The sequence below is a fragment of the Panulirus ornatus genome, chromosome 29, assembly GCF_036320965.1.
Source record: "Panulirus ornatus isolate Po-2019 chromosome 29, ASM3632096v1, whole genome shotgun sequence".
Classification (NCBI taxonomy): Eukaryota; Metazoa; Arthropoda; class Malacostraca; order Decapoda; family Palinuridae; genus Panulirus; species Panulirus ornatus.
The window spans coordinates 25623793-25645055 of NC_092252.1; the positions used below are offsets into that span (position 1 = coordinate 25623793).

General features: G+C 41.0%; 1 protein-coding gene across 4 annotated transcripts in view; it reads right to left on the reverse strand.

The window, feature by feature from the left end:
• Positions 1-329: 329 nt before the first annotated feature.
• LOC139758198 (uncharacterized) overlaps positions 330-21263 on the reverse strand; it is a 122883-nt gene continuing 101949 nt past the window's right edge. For 3 of the 4 annotated variants that reach the window (XR_011714792.1, XR_011714791.1, XM_071679438.1), the window contains exon 3: positions 12385-14283. Coding sequence is in view for 2 of the 4 variants with exons in the window: in XM_071679438.1 (XP_071535539.1) it covers positions 13983-14283 (301 nt within the window). In the remaining 2 variants the exon portion in view is untranslated. Of the gene's footprint in view, positions 2337-12384; positions 14284-21263 lie in introns of those variants that run through there. The other variant, XM_071679440.1, reaches the window with a different exon arrangement.

Genomic DNA, 21263 nt, shown 5'->3' on the forward strand with positions numbered 1-21263 from the left:
CAGAATTTCCGCCCCCTCCCCCACCCTATGATCCACTTCCGCTTCCATGGTTCCATCCGCTGACAGATCCACTCCCAGATATCTAAAACACTTCACTTCCTCCAGTTTTTCTCCATTCAAACTCACCTCCCAATTGACTTGACCCTCAACCCTACTGTACCTAATAACCTTGCTCTTATTCACATTTACTCTTAACTTTCTTCTTCCACACACTTTACCAAACTCAGTCACCAGCTTCTGCAGTTTCTCACATGAATCAGCCACCAGCGCTGTATCATCAGCGAACAACAACTGACTCACTTCCCAAGCTCTCTCATCCCCAACAGACTTCATACTTGCCCCTCTTTCCAAAACTCTTGCATTTACCTCCCTAACAACCCCATCCATAAACAAATTAAACAACCATGGAGACATCACACACCCCTGCCGCAAACCTACATTCACTGAGAACCAATCACTTTCCTCTCTCCCTACACGTACACATGCCTTACATCCTCGATAAAAACTTTTCACTGCTTCTAACAACTTTCCTCCCACACCATATATTCTTAGTACCTTCCACAGAGCATCTCTATCAACTCTATCATATGCCTTCTCCAGATCCATAAATGCAAAATTATACCCCTGTAATTTGAGCACTCAACTTTGTCCCCTTTGCCTTTGTACAATGGCACTATGCGAGCATTCCACTAATCCTCAGGCACCTCACCATGAATCATACATACATTAAATAACCTTACCAACCAGTCAACAATACAGTCACCCCTTTTTTAATAAATTCCACTGCAATACCATCCAAACCCGCTGCTTGCCGGCTTTCATCTTCCTCATTACGTATATGCAAATATTCCTAAAGCTGAAAATTCAAAATCCAAAACACTTCTGGTCCTAGGCATTTTGGATAAGGGATACTTAACCTGTAATGAAGTTGAAGGTGGGAATACACCCTGAGTGGATGGGATTACAACTAAAATGCTTAAGTATAGAGAAAAAAGTGTGATAGAGTGGATGCATCTGATATGCAATTTTGGCATGGAAGCAGAAAGTTGGGCCTGAGGACTGTGTGAAACCTATTATTGTTCCTTTATCTTAAGAAAAAGATGCTTAGGATGTATGCAGCAATTATAAGTCTGTTTAGTATACCAAGAAAAGAGTATACAAGAGTGGTGATTGACAGAATGATGAAAGTGACTGAATGCAGAATAAGTAAGGAGCAAGGGGGTTTTAGGAAAGATACAGGATGTGTGAATCGGATCTTTGTGTGAGAATGACTAAGGAAAAGTATCTAGCAAAAGGGAAGAAGTTGTAAACTTTTCTCTATCTATATTGCTGTCAGTAATGTTTCTGCAAGTCCCTACCAAATACTGTTAATAGATTTTGTATGTGCTTTAGTCTTTCCTCTGACTGCATAGCCTCCAGTTCATCTAGAAAAGACACATCAGACTTTGTCTGTTTTTAAACGACTTCCCTCTAGTTTTGAATATCCTAATTCCCCCACTAAACTGCATTCCTGTTCCTCTAGTCTCATGACTCTCATAATGATCCTTGAAATGCTTTCTGAGTTTTCTTAACTTAGCTCAACCTGCTCCTCAGGAAGTTCCCATAACATCACTGAACACTTGGTCTCCTATGTTTTCATCTCCAGTCTCTTCTTTGCTTTCAACTCTCCCCTTCACTTTGCACATCTGGTTATTACTAAGTGATTTTAGTACATTTCTGTAACTGAGTCCATATCAAACATTCCTTGCCCAGACATTGCTAGAGGTCTTAAATTATCCCCCATAGTAATACTGTTAATAGTACTGAAGCTTACTAAAGTAAATAAAAACACAAGGAGAATTTAGATGTCTACCTGATGAAGTGTTGTCTTAGGGTTGAAAAAAAATAAATTATCTCCCCTTTGGCATGCTGCACTTACTTACTGAGCTTGTTCATAATGTTATCCACTCACTCTTGCAAACTGGGTCCCTTACAATGAGTAAAATAAAAGAAAGAAAAATTATCAATTCACATATTTGGCACACTAGAACTGAATATCTAATGCATATAACACCCGGAGGCCCCTGCATATTCAACCTCCCCCTTTTTTACTTGTACATAATAGGCTTCACGAGTTGTAAAACCTCCAAAATCTTGAAAGAAAAAGGGATTACTGCCTAGACCTCTTCTCTGCTGTTTGCTGTTATGGTGTCACCATGTATGCATGACCTTTAGGTGGACAGCCATTCACACATAATGGTTGCTGCTGGAGTACTGAGGAATACATCCTTTTCTCTCCCACACTTTCTTGATGATGGAAGAGGCCTCTACGGGCCACTATTCATATGATAAGTCAGCTGGATATTCAAGAGAGATGAGTAAAATTAGCACATAAATTGATGTTAGTCACTGTTTCTGATAAGAATGTCAACTGATGATGACTGCTAATTACGGGTTAAACAGCTTATACTTTTTTTTTAGTAATTCAAATAAAATGTTGCCATGAATAAGCTGTCTGTGGATGATAACATTTAAGAGTCTACTCTCCTACAAGGATAACTGATTTCTGTAATATTTCAAATTTTGTGGAAATTTGTCAGGCTGAGGCTCACAACTTTTCTAAAGTGGTTAGGAATGAAAGGAGTTAAGGTTCCACAAAAGGAGCAATCCTATGAGGTATCACAAGAATTCGCTCCTATGGTGTACCATCACAACAAGAGTTGTGGCACGGGATTCTAAACCTCACAGTCTGTCTTCATCTCCCTTCAGATGACAAAGGGCTATAAGATGATTCTGAATTAAACAAAAGTTAACCAGTACACCCATAACCATAGGGGTCCTTTTTACTGAAGGCAATCAAAGCACTGTTAAGGTTCCATAAGGGAACAATTCCAACTTGGTTCCCCTTGAGTATCACTGCCAAACTAGTTGAGTTCTGGGATCTTAGGCCTCAAGGCCTGTCTTTGCTTACCTACCAGTGACACACGGCTTTGAGCTGACACAACATAAATGACCGTCAAGCGGTTATACCTGCAATGGCAAAAGAAATAACTTTAATGAAGAATTAACAGCCTTGGTAAGCTACTCCAGAGGGAAGTTAACCTCTCTACCGGTTGCATTAGTGTTTCACTCTATTGTGGCATTGTTCCTTGCTTTGTGTATAACCATCTAACACTGGGATTATATACAAAATTTTCTCTTTGAAATGCTTAAAAACTATAAGAGAGATACACCAGAAACTAATACATTAAAAATGAAAACGAATTCTTAAGTCCCTGCCATATATGGCAGCAGATGACAGGAGTTACACTACTTCTAAAGCCATGAAAAACCATAAATAACTTACAAAGATTAACATCCATTTAACTTTTGCAAAGGACAGATGCAAAAGTGAAGACCCCATAAACCAATGTTGGGCAAATGTCAAGTTCACACAGTGCCAAAGTGATTAGATTAATGAAGCAGATAGCCACTCTATACCATCTTTGTGCAGCAATGTCACAGGAATAGGTGGATTGATATATGATTTATGATAGGTCATGGGATAAGTCCTCAAGGACACAATCAATTTGGGGGATGGTGTTCTACCTATCGATCTATATCCCTGATGCCTGTCCCCTTCAGGAACTCCGACAAGAGGACAGCCAAGGCAAAGAGTCTCCATAACTGGTGAATACCAGAGATGCTTCTTAGCTTTTAGTGCCTCACCCTTAACAGGCCAATGGCAGAGGGTAACTCCAGCTCAGTGTTTTCAGAGGCTCCAACCTAATGTTCCTACCTACAACTTCTACCTAATTTGTCTACTTAATACTTTTAGCAAATGTTTCTTCCTAATGCTCCTGTCTAACATTCCTAAATACTATTTCTATCTATAGCTCCTTGTATTTTGTCACATGGCAGAGCTAGCACACAGCACTCACCACAGGAAAATCTAGAATTATGAAAAACAAGCTGTGTGAGATGTGTTATCAAGTCAAGCATTAAGTGTGACAAGGAGAGATTGTCTATTTGTGGACCGAATGCCAGCAGTCCACATGTGAGTGGGGCAGAAAGAAAAGACAGCTACCTGGGCCTAAAAAGTGCAACTAGACAACCACTGAGGCGCTGACTTACCACACAGCCGTCACTAAACCTATCAATACCCAGGCAAGTTGTACCAGTGATATACTTCACTAGTAAGTGGCTCCTTCCCAACAACTACCAACTATGATGTTTCAATCCCCTAATGAGCATGTGTTCTCACATATGCTTACAAAACTATTTGTAAGAAATGTAATCTTAAATCCATAACTTATTACATTCACATTCAGATCATGATCAAGAAACATATAAAGAATATTTTTGTATTCTACATCTAATATCTATTCATCTATTACACTTGATGGCTGCTTCCCACATCAGAAAGGTGGCACCAGGAAACAGACAAAGAATGAGCCATCCACTAATATACAAATATATATACATAAACACCCGTACACATACATATACATAAACATATATATCAACATATACACATATACATACATATACATACATATCCCTGGGGAAATAGGAGAAAGAATACTTCCTATGCATTCCTCATGTCTCGTAGAAGGCGACTAAAGGGGACAGGAGCAGGGGGCTGAAAACCCTCCCCTCCTTGTATTTTAACTTTCTAAAAGGGGAAACAGAAGAAAGAGTCATGCAGGGAGTACTCATCCTCCTCGAAGGCTCAGATTGGGGTGTCTAAATGTGTGTGGATGTAACAAAGATGAGAAAATAAGGAAAGATAGGTAGTATGTTTGAGGAAAGGAGCCTGGATGTTTTGGCTCTGAGTGAAACGAAGCTCAAGGGTAAAGGGGAAGAGTGGTTTGGGAATGTCTTGGGAGTAAAGTCAGAAGTTAGTGAGAGGACAAGAGCAAGGGAAGGAGTAGCACTACTTCTGAAACAGAAGTGGTGGGAGTATGTGATAGAGTGTAAGAAAGTAAACTCGAAATTGATATGGGTAAAACTGAAAGTGGATGGAGAGAGATGGGTGATTATTGGTGAATATGCACCTGGGCATGAGAAGAAAGATCATGAGAGGCAAGTGTTTTGGGATCAGCTGAGTGAGTGTGTTAGTAGTTTTAATGCACGAAACCAGGTTATAGTGATGGGTTATTTGAATGCAAAGGGGAGTAATGTGGCAGTTGAGGAATAACTGGGGTACATGGGGTATTCAGTGTTGTAAATGGAAATGGTGAAGAGCTTGTAGATTTATGTGCTGAAAAAGGACTGGTGATTGGGAATACCTGGTTCAAAAACAGAGATATACAAAAGTATACATATGTAAGTAGGAGAGATGGACAGAGAGCATTATTGGATTACGTGTTAATTGATAGGCACGCAAAAGAGAGACTTTTGGATGTTAATGTGCTGAGAGATGCAACTGGAGGGATGTCTAATCATTATCTTGTGGAGGTGAAGGTGAAGATTGTAGAGGTTTTCAGAAAAGAAGAGAGAATGTTGGGGTGAAAAGAGTGGTGAGAGTAAGTGACCTTGGGAAGGTGACTTGTGTGAGGAAGTACCAGGAGAGACTGAGTACAGAATGGAAAAAGGTGAGAACAAAGGATGTAAGGGGAGTGGGGGAAGAATGGGATGTATTTAGGGAAGCAGTGATGGCTTGCGCAAAAGATGCTTGTAGCATGAGAAGCGTGGGAGGTGGGCAGATTAGAAAGGTTAGTGAGTGGTGGGATGAAGAAGTAAGATTATTAGTGAAAGAGAAGAGAGAGGCATTTAGACGATTTTTGTAGGGAAATAATGCATATGAGTGGGAGATGTATGAGAGAAAGAGGCAGAAGGTCAAGAGAAAGGTGCAAGAGGTGAAAAACAGGGCAAATGAGAGTTGGGGTGAGAGAGTATAATCAAATTTCAGGGAGAATAAAAAGATGTTTTGGAAGGAGGTAAATAAAGTGAGTAAGACAAGGGAACAAATGAGAACTTCAATGAAGGGGGCTAATGGGGAGGTGATAACAAGTAGTGGCAATGTGAGAAGGACATGGAGTCAGTATTTTGAAGGTTTGTTGAATGTGTTTGATGACAGAGTGGCAGATATAGGGTGTTTTGGTCAAGGTGGTGTGCAAAGTGAGAGGGTTAGGGAGAATGATTTGGTAAACAGACAAGAGGTAGTAAAAGCTTTCCAGAAGATGAAAGCCAGCAAGGCAGCGGGTTTGGTGGGCATTGTGGTGGAATTTAATAAAAAAGGTGGTAACTGTATTGTTGACTGGTTGGTAAGATTATCTAATGTATGTATGACTCATGGTGAAGTGCCTGAGGATTGGCAGAATGCTTGCATAGTGCCATTGTACAAAGGCAAAGGGGATAAAAATGAGTGCTCAAATTACATTGGCATGAGTTTGTTGAGTATTCCTGGGAAATTATATGAGAGGGTAATGATTGAGAGGGTGAAGGCATGTACAGAGCATCAGATTGGGGAAGAGCAGTGTGGTTTCAGAAGTGGTAGAGGATGTGTGAATCAGGTGTTTGCTTTGAAGAATGTATGTGAAAAATACTTAGAAAAGCAAATGGATTTGTATGTAGCATTTATGGATCTGGAGAAGGCATATGATAAAGTTGATAGAGATGCTCTGTGGAAGCTACTAAGAATATATAGTGTGGGGGGGCAAGTCGTTAGAAGCAGTGAAAAGTTTTTATTTAGGATGTAAGGCATGTGTACGTGTAGGAAGAGAGGAAAGTGATTGGTTCTCAGTGAATGTAGGTTTGCGGCAGGGGTGTGTGATGTCTCCATGGTTGTTTAATTTATTCATGGATGGGGTTGTTAGGGAGGTGAATGCAAGAGTTTTGGAAAGAGGGGCGAGAATGCAGTCTGTTGTAGATGAGAGAGCTTGGGAAGTGAGTCAATTGTTGTTCGCTGAAGATACATCTCTGATGGCTGATTTGGGTGAGAAACTGCAGAAGCTGATGACTGAGTTTGGTAAAGTGTGGGAAAGAAGAAAGCTGAGAGTAAATGTGAGTAAGAGCAAGGTTATTAGGTACAGTAAGGTTGAGGGACAAGTCAATTGGGAGGTAGGTTTGAATGGAGAAAAACTGGAGGGAGTGAAGTGTTTTAGATATCTGGGAGTGGATTTGGCAGCGGATGTAACCATGGAAGCGGAAGTAAATCATAGGGTGGGGGAGGGGGCAAAAGTCCTGGGAGAGTTGAAGAATGTGTGGAAGTCGAGAACATTATCTCGGAAAGCAAAAATTGGTATGTTTGAAGGAATAGTTGTTCCAACAATGTTATATGGTTGCAAGGCGTGGGCTATAGACAGAGTTGTACAGAGGAGGGTGGACGTGCTGGAAATGAAATGTTTTAGGACAAGATGTGGTGTGAGGTGGTTTGATCGAGTAAGTAATAATAGGGTAAGAGATGTGTGGTAATAAAAAGAGTGTGGTTGAGAGAGAAGAGGGTGTTTTGAAATGGTTTGGTCAAATGGAGAGAATGAGTGAGGAAAGATTGACCAAGAGGATATATGTGTCAGAGGTGGAGGGAACGAGAAGTGGGAGACCAAATGGAGTGAAAAAGATTTTGAGTGATCGGGGGCTGAACATGCAGGAGGGTGAAAGGCATGCAAGGAATAGAGTGAATTGGGACAATGTGGTATACCGGGGTCGAGAAGCTGTCAATGGATTGAACTAGGGCGTGTGAAGCGTCTAGCGTAAACCATGGAAAGTTCTGTGGGGCCTGGATATGGAAAGGGAGCTATGATTTCAGTGCATTATACATGACAGGTAGAGAATGAGAGTGAACGAATGTGGCCTTTGTGTCTTTTCCTAGCACTACCTCGTGCACAGGCGGGGGGAGGGGCTTGTTATTTCATGTGTGGCGGGGTGGCGATGGGAATGAATAAAGGCAGACAGTATGGGTTATGTACATGCGTATATATGTATATGTCTGTGTGTGTATATATATGTATACGTTGAGATGTAGAGGTATGTATATTTGCGTGTGTGGACGTGTATGTATATACATGTGTATGTGGGTGGGTTGGGCCATTCTTTCGTCTGTTTCCTTGCGCCACCTCGCTAACACGGGAGACAGCGACAAAGCAAAATAAATATATATAAAAGATAACATACGTAATATATACAGACTCTTTTTGATTTTTCATTTATATTTATATCATAGGAGAGATAGGTAGTATGTCTGAGGAAAGGAACCTGGATGTTTTGGCTCTGAGTGAAACAAAGCTCAAGGGTAAAGGGGAAGAGTGGTTTGGGAATGTCTTGGTAGTAAAGTCAGGGGTTGGTGAGAGGACAAGAGAAAAGGAAGGAGTAGCACTACTCCTGAAGCAGGAGTTGTGGGAGTGTGTGATAGAGTGCAAGAAAGTAAACTCTAGACTGATATGGGTAAAACTGAAAGTGGATGGAGAGAGATGGGTGATTATTGGTGATTATGCACTTGGTCAAGAGAAGAAACATCATGAGAGGCAAGTGTTTTAGGAGCAGCTGAGTGAGTGCATTAGCAACTTTGATACACGGAACCAGGTTATAGTAATGGGTGATTTGAATGCAAAGGTGAGTAAGCTGGAAGTTGAGGGTATAATTGGTGTACATGGAGTGTTCAGTGTTGTAAATGGAAATGGTGAAGAGCTTGTTGATTTGTGTGATGAAAAAAGACTGGTGATTGGGAATACCTGGTTTAAAAAGAGAGATATACATAAGTACACAGATGTAAGTAGGAGAGATGGCCAGAGAGCATTATTGGATTACATGATAATTGATAAGCATGCGAAAGAGACTTTTGGATGTTAATGTGCTGAGAAAGGCAACTGGGGGGATGTCTGATCATTATCTTGTGGAGGCAAAGGTGAGGATATTTAGAGGTTTTCAGAAAAGAAGAGAGAATGTTGGGGTGAAGAGAGTAGTGAGAGTAAGTGAGCTTGGGAAGGAGACTTGTGTGAAGAAGTACCAGGAGAGATTGAGTGCAGAATGGAGAAAGGTGAGAGCAAATGATGTAAGGGGAGTGGTGGAGGAATGGGATGTATTTAGGGAAGCAGGTTTGGTTTATACAAAAGATGCCTGTGGCATGAGAAAGGTGGGAGGTGGGCAGATTAGAAAGGGAAGAGAGTGGTGGGATGAAGAAGCAAGATTGTTAGTGAAAGAGAAGAGAGAGGCATTTGGACAATTTTTGAAGGGAAATAGTGCAAATGACAGGGAGATGTATAAGAGAAAGAGGCAAGAGGTCAAGAGAAAGGTGCAAGAGGTGAAAAAGAGGGCAAATGAGAGTTGGGGTGAGAGAGTACTGTTAAATTTTAGGTAAAACAAAAAGATGTTTTGGAAGGGGGTAAATAAAGAGAACAAATGGGAACATCAGTGAAGGAGGCATATGGGGAGGTAATAACAAGTAGTAGTGAAGTGAGAGGGAGATGGAGAGGGTATTTTGAAGATTTGTTGAATGTGTGTGATGATAGAGTAGCAGATATAGGGTGTTTTGGTCGAGGAAGAGGTAGTGAAATCCTTGCGGAAGATGAAAGCCGGCAAGGCTGTGGGTATGCAAGATATTGCAGTGGAATTTATCAAAAAAGGGGGTGATTGTGTTGTAGCCTGGTTGGTAAGGATATTCAATGTATGTATGGTTCATGGTGAGGTGCCTGAGGATTGGCAGAATGCATGTATAGTGCCACTGTACAAAGGCAAAGGGTATAAAGGTGAGTGTTCAAATTACAGAGGTATAAGTTTGTTGAGCATTTGTTGAGTTTGTTGAGGAGCAGGGTGGTTTCAGGAGTGGTAAAGGATGTGTAGGTCAGGTGTTTACTTTGAAAAATGTATGTGATAAATACTCAGAAAAGCAGATGTATTTGTATGTAGCATCTATGGATCTGGAGAAGGCATACGATAAAGTTGATAGAGATGCTTTGTGGAAGGTATTAAAAGTATATGGTGTGGGAGGTAAGTTGCTAGAAGCAGTGAAAAGTTTTTATTGAGGATGTAAGACATGTGTAAGAGTAGGAATTAAGGAAAGTAAGTCGTTCCCAGTGAATATCAGTTTGTGGCAGGAGTGTGTAATGTCTCCATGGTTGTTTAATTTGTATATGGATGGGGTTGTTAGGGAGGTGAATGCACGAGTTTTGGAGAGAGGGACAAGTATGTGGTTTGTTGTGGATGAGAGGGTTTGGGAAGTGAGTCAGTTGTTGTTCGCTGATGCTACAGCGCTGGTGGCTGATTCGAGTGAGAAATTGCATTAGTTGGTGACGAAGTTTGGTAAAGTGTGTGAAAGAAGAAAGCTGAGTGTAAAAGAGAATAAGAGCAAGGTTATTAGGTTCAGTAGGGTTGAGGGACAAGTAAATTTGGAGGTAAGTTTAAATGGAGAGAAACTGGAGGAAGTGAAGTGTTTTAAATATCTGGGAGTGGATTTGGCAGCGAATGGAACCATGGAAGCGGAAGTGAGTCACAAGGTGGGGGAGGGGGCAAAGGTTCTGGGAGCATTGATGAATGTGTGGAAGGCGAGAATGTTATCTCGAGGAGCAAAAATGGGTATGTTTGAAGGAATAGTGGTTTCAACAATGTTATATGGTTGTGAGGCATGGACGATAGAAAGGGTTGTGCGGAGGAGGGTGGATGTGTTGGAAATGAGATGTTTGAGGACAATACGTGTTGTGAGGTGGTTTGATCAAGTAAATAATAATAGGGTAAGAGAGATGTGTGGTAATAAAAAGAGTGTGGTTGTGAGAGCAGAAGAGTGTATTTTGAAATGGTTTGGTCACATGGAGAGAATGAGTGAGGAAAGATTGACAAAGAGGATATATGTGTCAGAGGTGGAGGGAACGAGGAGAAGTGGGAGACCAAATTGGAGGAGGAAGGATGGAGTGAAAAAGATCTTGAGCGATCGGGGATTGAACATACAGAGGAGTGAAAGGCGTGCAAGGAATAGAGTGAATGGGAATGATGTGGTATACCGGGGTCGACGTGCTGTCAGTGGATTGAACCAGGGCATGTGAAGCATCTGGGGTAAACCATGTTGAGTTTTGTGGGGCCTGGATGTGGAAAGGGAGCTGTGGTTTCAGTGCATTAAACATGACAGCTAGAGACTGAGTGTGAACGAATGTGGCCTTTGTTGTCATTTCCTGGAGCTACCTCACGCACATGCGGGGGCAAGGGGGTGCTGTTTTTCATGTGTGCCGGGGTGGTCACAAGAATGGATGAAGGCGGCATGTATGAATATGTACATGTGTATACATGTATATGTCTGTGTATGTATATGTATTTATATGTTGAAATGTATCAGGATATATTTGTGCATTTGTGGGTGTTTATGTATATACATGTGTATGTGGGTGGGTTGGGCCATTCTTTCTTCTGTTTCCTTGCGCTATCTCACTAACGCGGGAGACAGCATCAAAGTTTAATAAAATAAAAAATACATATAATTTATTTCCTCTATCATACTTTGTCGCTGTCTCCCATGTTAACGAGGTAACGAAAGGAAACAGATGAAAGAATGGCACAACCCACCCACATACACATGTGTGTACATAAATGCCCACACACACAGATATACATACCTATACATTTCAACGTATACACACATATACATACACAGACATATACATATATACACATGTACATATTCATACATGCTGCCTTCATCCATTCCTGACACCACCCCGCCACACATGAAATGGCACCCCCCTACCCCCACGTGCACGCGAGGTAGCAATAAGGAAAGACAACAAAGACCACATTCGTTCACACTCGGTCTCTAGCTGTCATGTGTAATGCATCGAAACCACAGCTTCCTTTCCACATCCAGGCCCCATAAAACTTTCTATGGTTTAGCCTAGACGCTTTACATGCCCTGGTTCAATCCATTGACAGCACATCGAACCTGGTATACCACATCGTTCCAATTCATTCTATTCCTTGCACGCCTTTCAACCTCCTGTATGTTCAGGTCCCGATTGCTCAAAATCTTTTTCACTCCATCCTTCCACCTCCAATTTGGTCTCCCACTTTTTCTCATTCCTTCCACCTCTGACACATATATCCTCTTTGTTAATCTTTCCTCACCCATTCTCTCCATATACCATCTTCTGCTCTCTCAACCACACTTTTTATTACCACACATCTCTCTTACCTTCTCGTTACTTACTCGATAAAACCACCTCACACCACATATTGTCCTCAAACATCTCATTTCCAACACACCCACCCTCCTCCGCACAACCATATATAAAGCCCATGCCTCACAAATATATAACATTGTTGGAACCACTATTCCTTCAAACATACCCATTTTGGCTCTCCGAGATAACGTTCTCGCCTTCCACACATTCTTCAATGGTCCTAGAACCTTCAACCTCTTCCCCAGCCTATGACTCACTTCCGCTTCCTTGGTTCCATTCGCTGCTAAATCCACTCCCAGATATCTAAAACACTTCACTTCCTCCAGTTTTTCTCCATTCAAATTTACCTCCCAATATACTTGTCCCTCAACCCTACTGAACCTAATAGCCTTGCTCTTATTCACATTTACTCTCAGCTTTCTTCTTTCACACCCTTTACCATACTCAGTCACCAGCTTCTGCAGTTTCTCACCCAAATCAGCCACCAATGCTGTATCATCAACAAACAACAACTGACTCACTTCCCAAGCTCTCTCATCCACAACAGACTGCATACTTGTCCCTCTTTCCAAAACTCTTTCAATCACCTCCCTAACAACCTCATCCATAAACAAATTAAACAACCATGGAGACATCACGCCCCCCTGCCGCAAACCAACATTCACTAGGACCCAGTCACTTTCCTCTTTTCCTACTCAAACACAAGCCTTACATCCTCAATAAAAAATTTTTACTGCTTCAAGCAACTTACCTCCCACACCATATACCCTTAATAACTTCCACAGAGCATCTCTATCAACCCTATTATATGCCTTCTCCAGATCCATAAATGCTACATACAAATCCATTTGTTTTTCTAAGTATTTCTCACATACATTCTTCAAAGCAAACACCTGATCCACACATCCTCTACAACTTCTGAAACCAAACTGCTCTTCCCCAATCTGATGCTCTGTACATGCCTTCACCCTCTTAATCAATACCCTCCCATATAATTTCCCAGGAATACTCAATAAACTTATACCTCTGTAATATGAACACTCCCCTTCATCCCCTTTGCCTTTGTACAATGGCAATATGCATGCATTCTGCCAGTCCTCAAGTGCTTCACCATGAACCATACATACATTGAATATCCTCACCAACCAGTCAACAACATAGTCACCCCCCTTTTTAATAAATTCCACAGCAATACCATCTATATATCCCTGGGGATATGGGGGAAAGAATACTTCCCATGCATTCCCTGCATGTCGTAAAAGGCGTCTAAAGGGAATGGGAGTGGGGGGGTGGGGCTAGAAACCCTCCCCTCCTTATACCTTAACTCTAAAAGGGGAAACAGAAGAATGGTGAAGAGCTTGTAGATTTGTGTGCCTGAAAAAGGACTGGTGATTGGGAATACCTGGTTTAAAAAGAGAGATATACATTATACATAAGTATACATATGTAAGTAGGAGAGATGGCCAGAGAGCATTATTATATTACATGTTAATTGATAGGCACATGAAAGGGAGACTTTTGGATGTTAATTGCTGAGAGGGGCAACTCTATTCCTTGGATGCCTTTCACCCTCCTGTATGTTCAGGCCCCGATCACTCAAAATCTTTTTCACTCCATCCTTCCACCTCCAATTTGGTCTCCCACTTCTTGTTCCCTCCACCTCTGACATACATATCCTCTTTGTCAATCTTTCCTCACTCATTCTCTCTATGTGAACAAACCATTTCAATACACCCTCTTCTGCTCTCTCAACCATACTCTTTTTATTACCATACATAACTCTTACCCTTTCACTACTTACTTGATTAAACCACCTCACACCACATAATGTCCTCAAATATTTTATTTCCAAAATATCCACCCTACTCCGTACAACCCTATCTATAGCCCATGCCTCGCAACCATATAATATTGTTGGAGCTACTGTTCCTTTATATCTACAATTTTACTATAAATCAAAATAACATTAAATGACATATTACATGACTTAAAATAAAAACACTCCATAACAAACCTGCACTGGTCACACCGGGATTCTTTACTATGGCTACGAGAAATACTGTCATCTAGGAGAGCCATGGCAACAATCAACATTGAAAGAGTGACGATAATAGTGATGGGTACACAAGATGGCCGAAGCCAATCCCGCAACCAGGATTTCCCGTTGTTGTTATGTCCACTTTGCATTCTTCTCATGTGATTATGTAACAAGCTATTGTACCTGTGATAAAAATCTGCTTTACTAAAGACTTGAAACAATATGAGACTGATAGAATTTTTAACTATTTTCAATTTGGTTAAAATGTAAACAATATAGTGATGCAATAATATACGTATATTAGCTTACTCATTCTGAAGAACACTTAAGCATGTACAGAGTTACCGATAAATACTGTAACCTCAATCCAATATATCATCCCTTTGTTCCCTCTGTTCCTAACCACATCTATGCATTACTAGTCTGTAATATTTCTGACATTTCCAGACTTCTAAAAAGTATTTACATCTATTTATTTATTTTGCTTTGTCGCTGTCTCCCGCGTTTGCGAGGTAGCGCAAGGAAACAGACGAAAGAAATGGCCCAACCCACCCCCATACACATGTATATACATACACGTCCACACACGCAAATATATATACCTATACATCTCAATGTACACATGTATATATACACACACACACACATACATATATACACATGCACACAATTCACACTGTCTGCCTTTATTCATTCCCATTGCCATCTTGCCACACATGGAATAACATCCCCCTCCCCCTTCATGTGTGCGAGGTAGCGCTAGGAAAAGACAACAAACGCCCCATTCATTCACACTCAGTCTCTAGCTGTCATGCAATAATGCCCGAAACCACAGCTCCCTTTCCACATCCAGGCCCCACACAACTTTCCATGGTTTATCCCAGACGCTTCACATGCCCTGATTCAATCCATTGACAGCACGTCAACCCCAGTATACCACATCGATCGAATTCACTCTATTCCTTGCACGCCTTTCACCCTCCTGCATGTTCAGGCCCCGATCACTCAAAATCTTTTTCACTCCATCTTTCCACCTCCAATTTGGTCTCCCACTTCTCCTCGTTCCCTCCACCTCCAGTCAATCTTTCCTCACTCATTCTCTCCATGTGCCCAAACCATTTCAAAACACCCTCTTCTGCTCTCTCAACCACACTCTTTTTATTTCCACACATCTCTCTTACCCTTACATTACTTACTCGATCAAACCACCTCACACCACATATTGTCCTCAAACATCTCATTTCCAGCACATCCACCCTCCTGCGCACAACTCTATCCATAGCCCACGCCTCGCAACCATACAACGTTGTTGGAACCACTATTCCTTCAAACATACCCATTTTTGCTTTCGGAGATAATGTTCTCGACTTCCACACATTCTTCAAGGCTCCCAGGATTTTCGCCCCCTCCCCCACCCTATGATTCACTTCCACTTCCATGGTTGCATCCACTGCCAAATCCACTCCCAGATATCTAAAACACTTTACTTCCTCCAGTTTTTCTCCATTCAAACTTACCTCCCAATTGACTTGACCCTCAACCCTACTGTACCTAATAACATTGCTCCTATTCACATTTACTCTTAACTTTCTTCTTTCACACACTTTACCAAACTCAGTCACCAGCTTCTGCAGTTTCTCACTAATTACTAAAAAGTAATTAGTATAAAAGTTGATATGCATTTTCATAAGCCCATATTTTGTCATTTACACTTTAGTCTTTCTCTATGGCACAGAAAAGGTCAATCATGGCTATTAGCACCCTATAATTCACAATAATTGATAAAAAAGCATCACTGTACCTAGGTAATATGATATGAAGGCAAATGATACACTGTTTTATGTATTTTGAAGCATATCGTGTTCATTGATCCAACAAAACACGATGAATCTACAAATGCAACACATAAGATTGAGAATAAAAACTGAATAGTCCAATTCTGGTCAAATCATCAGACTAAACTGTCGTATTAGTATTCAATGACATGCTCAAGTAATGAATATAGGTCCTCCAATCTATGTGTGCATAATGTGTGCATAGTTACCTTTTACGTGGATTGGAACAAATGCATAAAGTTCATCCATACATCTCTTACCCAAGTCCTCAGTGCTTCACCATAACTTGAACTTCCATATTATTACAAATAATGCCAATACATCAGAAATACTGAAGAGGGAGACAGTAGGTAAAATGTGAAATAAAGTATATGAATGAATGTTTAAAGGAAAAAAACTACTAGGGGAAATTGAAACAGGTATCTTAAGTTTTTAAGGCAATACATACAAAGTTATCCCTGGAGATAGGAGAGAAAGAATACTTCCCACGCATTCCTGATGTGTCATAGAAGGTGACTAAAGAGGACGGGAGCAGGGGGCTAGAAACCCTTCCCTCCTTGTATCTTTACTTTCGAAAAGGGGAAATAGAAGAAGGAGTCATGCAGGGAGTGCTCATCCTCCTCGAAGGCTCAGATTGGGGTGTCTAGATGTGTGTGGATGTAACTAAGATGAGAAAAAAGGAGAGATAAGTAGTATGTTTGAAGAGAGGAACCTGGATGTTTTGGCTCTGAGTGAAACGAAGCTCAAGGGTAAAAGGGAAGACTGGTTTGGAAATATCTTGGGAGTAAAGTCAGGGGTTAGTGAGAGGACGAGAGCAAGGGAAGGAGTAGCACTACTCCTGAAACAGGAGTGGTGGGAGTATGTGACAGAGTGCAAGAAAGTAAACTCGAAATTGATATGGGTAAAACTGAAAGTGGATGGAGAGAGATGGGTGATTATTGGTATATATGCACCTGAGCATAAGAAGACAGATCATGAGAGGCAAGTGTTTTGGGAGCAGTTGAGTGTGTTAGTAGTTTTGATGCACGAGACCAGGTTATAGTGATGGGTGATTTGAATGCACAGGTGAGTAATGTGGTAGTTGAGGGAATAATTGGTGTACATGGGGTATTAAGTGTTGTAAATGGAAATGGTGAGGAGCTTGTAGATTTATATGCTGATAAAGGACTGGTGATTGGGGATACCTGGTTTAAAAAGAGAGATACATAATTATACGTATGTAAGTAGGAGAGATGGTCAGAGAGCGTTATTGGATTACGTGTTAATTGATAAGCACACGAAAGAGAGGCTTTTTGATGTTAATGTGCTGAGAGGTGCATCTGGAGGGATGTCTGATCATTATCTTCTGAAGGCAAAAGTGAAGATTTATAGAGGTTTTCAGAAAAGAAGAGAGAAAGTGGGGGTGAAGAGAGTGGTGAGATTAAGTGAGCTTGGGAAAGAGACTTGTGTGAGGAAGTAACAGGAGAGACTGAGTAAAGAATGGAAAAAGGTGAGAACAGACAACATAAGGGAAGTGGGGGAGGAATAGCATGTATTTAGGGAAGCAGTGAAGGCTTGTGCAAAAGATGCTTGTGGCATGAGAAGCATGGGAGGTGGGCAGATTAGAAAGGGTAGTGAGTGGTGGGATGAAGAAGTAAGATTATTAGTGAAAGAGAAGAGAGAGGCATGTGGACGATTTTTGCATGGAAATAATGAAAATGACTGGGAGATGTATAAAAGAAAGAGGCAGGAGGTCAAGAGAAAGGTGCAAGAGGTGAAAAAGAGGGCAAATGAGAGTTGGGGTGAGAGAGTATCATTAGATTTTAGGGAGAATAAAAAGATGTTTTGGAAGGAGGTAAATAAAGTGCGTAAGACAAGGGAATCAATGGGAACTTCAGTGAAGGGGGCTAATGGGGAGGTGATAACAAGTAGTGGTGATGTGAGAAGGAGATGGAGTGAATGTTTTGAAGGTTTGTTGAATGTGTTTGATGATAGAGTGGCAGATACAGGGTGTTTTGGTTGGGGTGGTGTGTAAAGTGAGAGGGTTAGGGAAAATGATTTGATAAACTGGGAAGAGGTAGTAAAAGCTTTGCAGAAGATGAAAGCTGGCAAGGCAGCAGGTTTAGATGGTACTGCAATGGAATTTATTAAAAAAGGGGGTGACTGTATTGTTGACTGGTTGGTAAGGTTATTCAATGTATGTATGACTCATGGTGAGGTGTCTGAGGATTGGCGGAATGCTTGCATAGTGCCATTGTACAAAGGCAAAGGGGATAAGAGTGAGTGCTCAAATTACAGAGGTATAAGTTTGTTGAGTATTCCTGGGAAATTATATGGGAGGGTATTGAATGAGAGGGTGAAGGCATGTACAGAGCATCAGATTGGGGAAAAGCAGTGTGGTTTCAGAAGTGGTAGAGGATGTGTGGATCAGGTCTTTGCTTTGAAGAATGTATGTGAGACATACTTAGAAAAGCAAATGGATTTGTATGTAGCATTTATGGATCTAGAGAAGGCATATGATAGAGTTGATAGAGATGCTCTGTGGAAGGTATTAAGAATATATGGTGTGGGAGGCAAGTTGTTAGAAGCAGTGAAAAGTTTTTATTTAGGATGTAAGGCATGTGTACGTGTAGGAAGAGAGGAAAGTGATTGGTTCTCAGTGAATGTAGGTTTGCGACAGGGGTGTGTGATGTCTCCATGGTTGTTTAATTTGTTTATGGGTGGGGTTGTTAGGGAGGTGAATGCAAGAGTTTTGGAAAAGGGGGCAAGTATGCAGTCTGTTGTAGATGAGAGAGCTTGGGAAGTGAGTCAGTTGTTGTTTGCTGATGATACAGCGAGGGTGGCTGATTCGTGTGAGAAACTGCAGAAGCTGGTGACTGAGTTTGGTAAAGTGTGTGAGGGAAGAAAGCTGAGAGTAAATGTGAATAAAAGCAAGGTTATTAGGTACAGTAGGGTTGAGGGACAAGTCAATTAGGAGGTAAGTTTGAATGGAGAAAAACTGGAGGAAGTGAAGTGTTTTAGATATTTGGGAGTGGATTTGGCAGCGGATGGAACCATGGAAGCGGAAGTGAATCATAGGATAGGGGAGGGGGCGAAAGTTCTAGGAGCATTGAAGAATGTGTGGAAGTTGAGAACATTATCTCCGAAAGCAAAAATGAGTATGTTTGAAGGAATAGTGGTTCCAACAATGTTATATGGTTGTGAGGCGTGGGCTATGGCTAGAGTTGTGGGCAGGAGGGTGGATGTGCTGAAAATGAGATGTTTGAGGACAATATGTGGTGTGACGTGGTTTGATTGAGAAAGTAATAATAGGGTAAGAGAGATGTGTGGTAATAAAAAGAGTGTGGTTGAGAGAGCAGAAGAGGGTGTTTTGAAATGGTTAAATGGTTTGGTCACATGGAAAGAATGAGTGAGGAAAGATTGTCCAAGAGGATATATGTGTCAGAGGTGGAAGGAACGAGGAGAAGTGGGAGACCAAATTGGAGGTGGAAAGATGGAGTGAAAAAGATTTTGAGAGATCGGGGCCTGAACCTACAGGAGGGTGAAAGGCGCGCAAGGAATAGAGTGAATTGGAACGATGTGGTATACCGGGGCCGACGTGCTGTCAATGAATTGAACCAGGGTATGTGAAGCATTTGGGGCAAACCATGGAAAGTTCTGTGGGGCCTGGATGTTGAAAGGGAGCTGTGGTTTTGGTGCATTATTACATGACAGCTAAAGACTGTGAACAAAAGTGGCCTTTGTTGTCTTTTCCTAGCGCTACCTCGCGCCCATTTGGGGGGAGGGGGTTTTTATTTCATGTGTGGCGGGGTGGCGATGGGAATGAATAAAGGCAGACAATATGAATTATGTACATGTGTATATATGTATAAGTCTGTGTGTGTATATATATGTATACGTTGAGATGTATAGGTATGTATATTTGCGTGTATGGACGACGTATGTGTATATACATGTGTATGTGGGTGGGTTGGGCCATTCTTTTGTCTGTTTCCTTGCATTACCTCACTAACGTGGGAGACAGCGACAAAGCAAAATAAAATATCAAAGTAAAATTATTTTCACAGAAGATTGGTCTATGAAACTTCATTTCCCAGCTTACAAAACACCCACTTGCATACTTCCCCTCATTTCTTAAATAGAAGAAGCAGCATCCTATACAAAGGTGTTGACATACTGGAATGTAACTGAATGATCCATTAGGCTACACTTATAAAATGATAGACAGCCAAGTATTTCCTTCCTTTCATCCATCAGACATCAAAGTCTTCAAGCTACTATTAGTGAAGCACTGGATGAATTAAAACTGAAGAGTTATATGTCATAGCCAAAGGTAGTGGTGGCATCAATCAAAGGTAAATTTTGAATTATAGCTGATTTACCTAATATACTCAAAACTAGCTAAACAACTAGTAGCTAGTCCTTTATGGGCATCTGGAAGTCAATTTATCATTTCAGACATCCACTTCATGGATGGTACAATATTGTTATTAGTAAGTAATCTAAGTAAGATTCCTCAAAGTTCATATAATGTCATGTGTTACAGTTAAAATAAAATATCTGACATTATTTTGACTTTCTAATCACTTCACTAACCTCAACATGCTTAAATATCAAAATCAACTACCACCTGATGCAAAAGTGCAATACCTGGGTCTGACTATGATCACATTTTTATGGTGTCTGCAACCAAAACTAATATGAATGAGCCTTGGGACCAGCTTTTTTTTACTTCTGGGCACAATAGTTTGCATTAAAGAGAATATTGCAAAAAATAAGAAAGTATACAAATATTCACTTCACACACCACCATGTCCAAAACCCCCCATATCTGCCACTCTATCATCAAACAAATTCAACAAACCTTCAAAATACTCACTCCATCTCCTTCTCACTTCATCACTACTTGTTATTACCTTCCCATTTGCCCCCTTCACTGATGTTCTCATTTATTCAATTGTCTTACACATGTTATTTACCTCCTTCCAAAACATCTTTTCATCCTCCCTAAAGTTTAATGGTACTCTCTCTCCCCAACTCTCATTTGCCCTCTTTTTCAACTCTTGCACCATTCTCTTCACCTCCTGCCACTTTCTTTTATAAATCTCCCAGTCATTTGCACTATTTCCCCACAAAAATCATCCAAACACCTCTCTCTTCTCTTTTACTAAAAATCTTACTTCTTCATCCCACCACTCACTACCATTTCAAATCTGCCCACCTCCCAACATTCCCATGCCACATGAACCTTTTGTGCATGCCATCACTGCTTCCCTAAATACATCCCATTCTCCCCCATGCTCCTTACATCATTTGCTCTCACCTTTTGCCATTTTACACTCAATATCT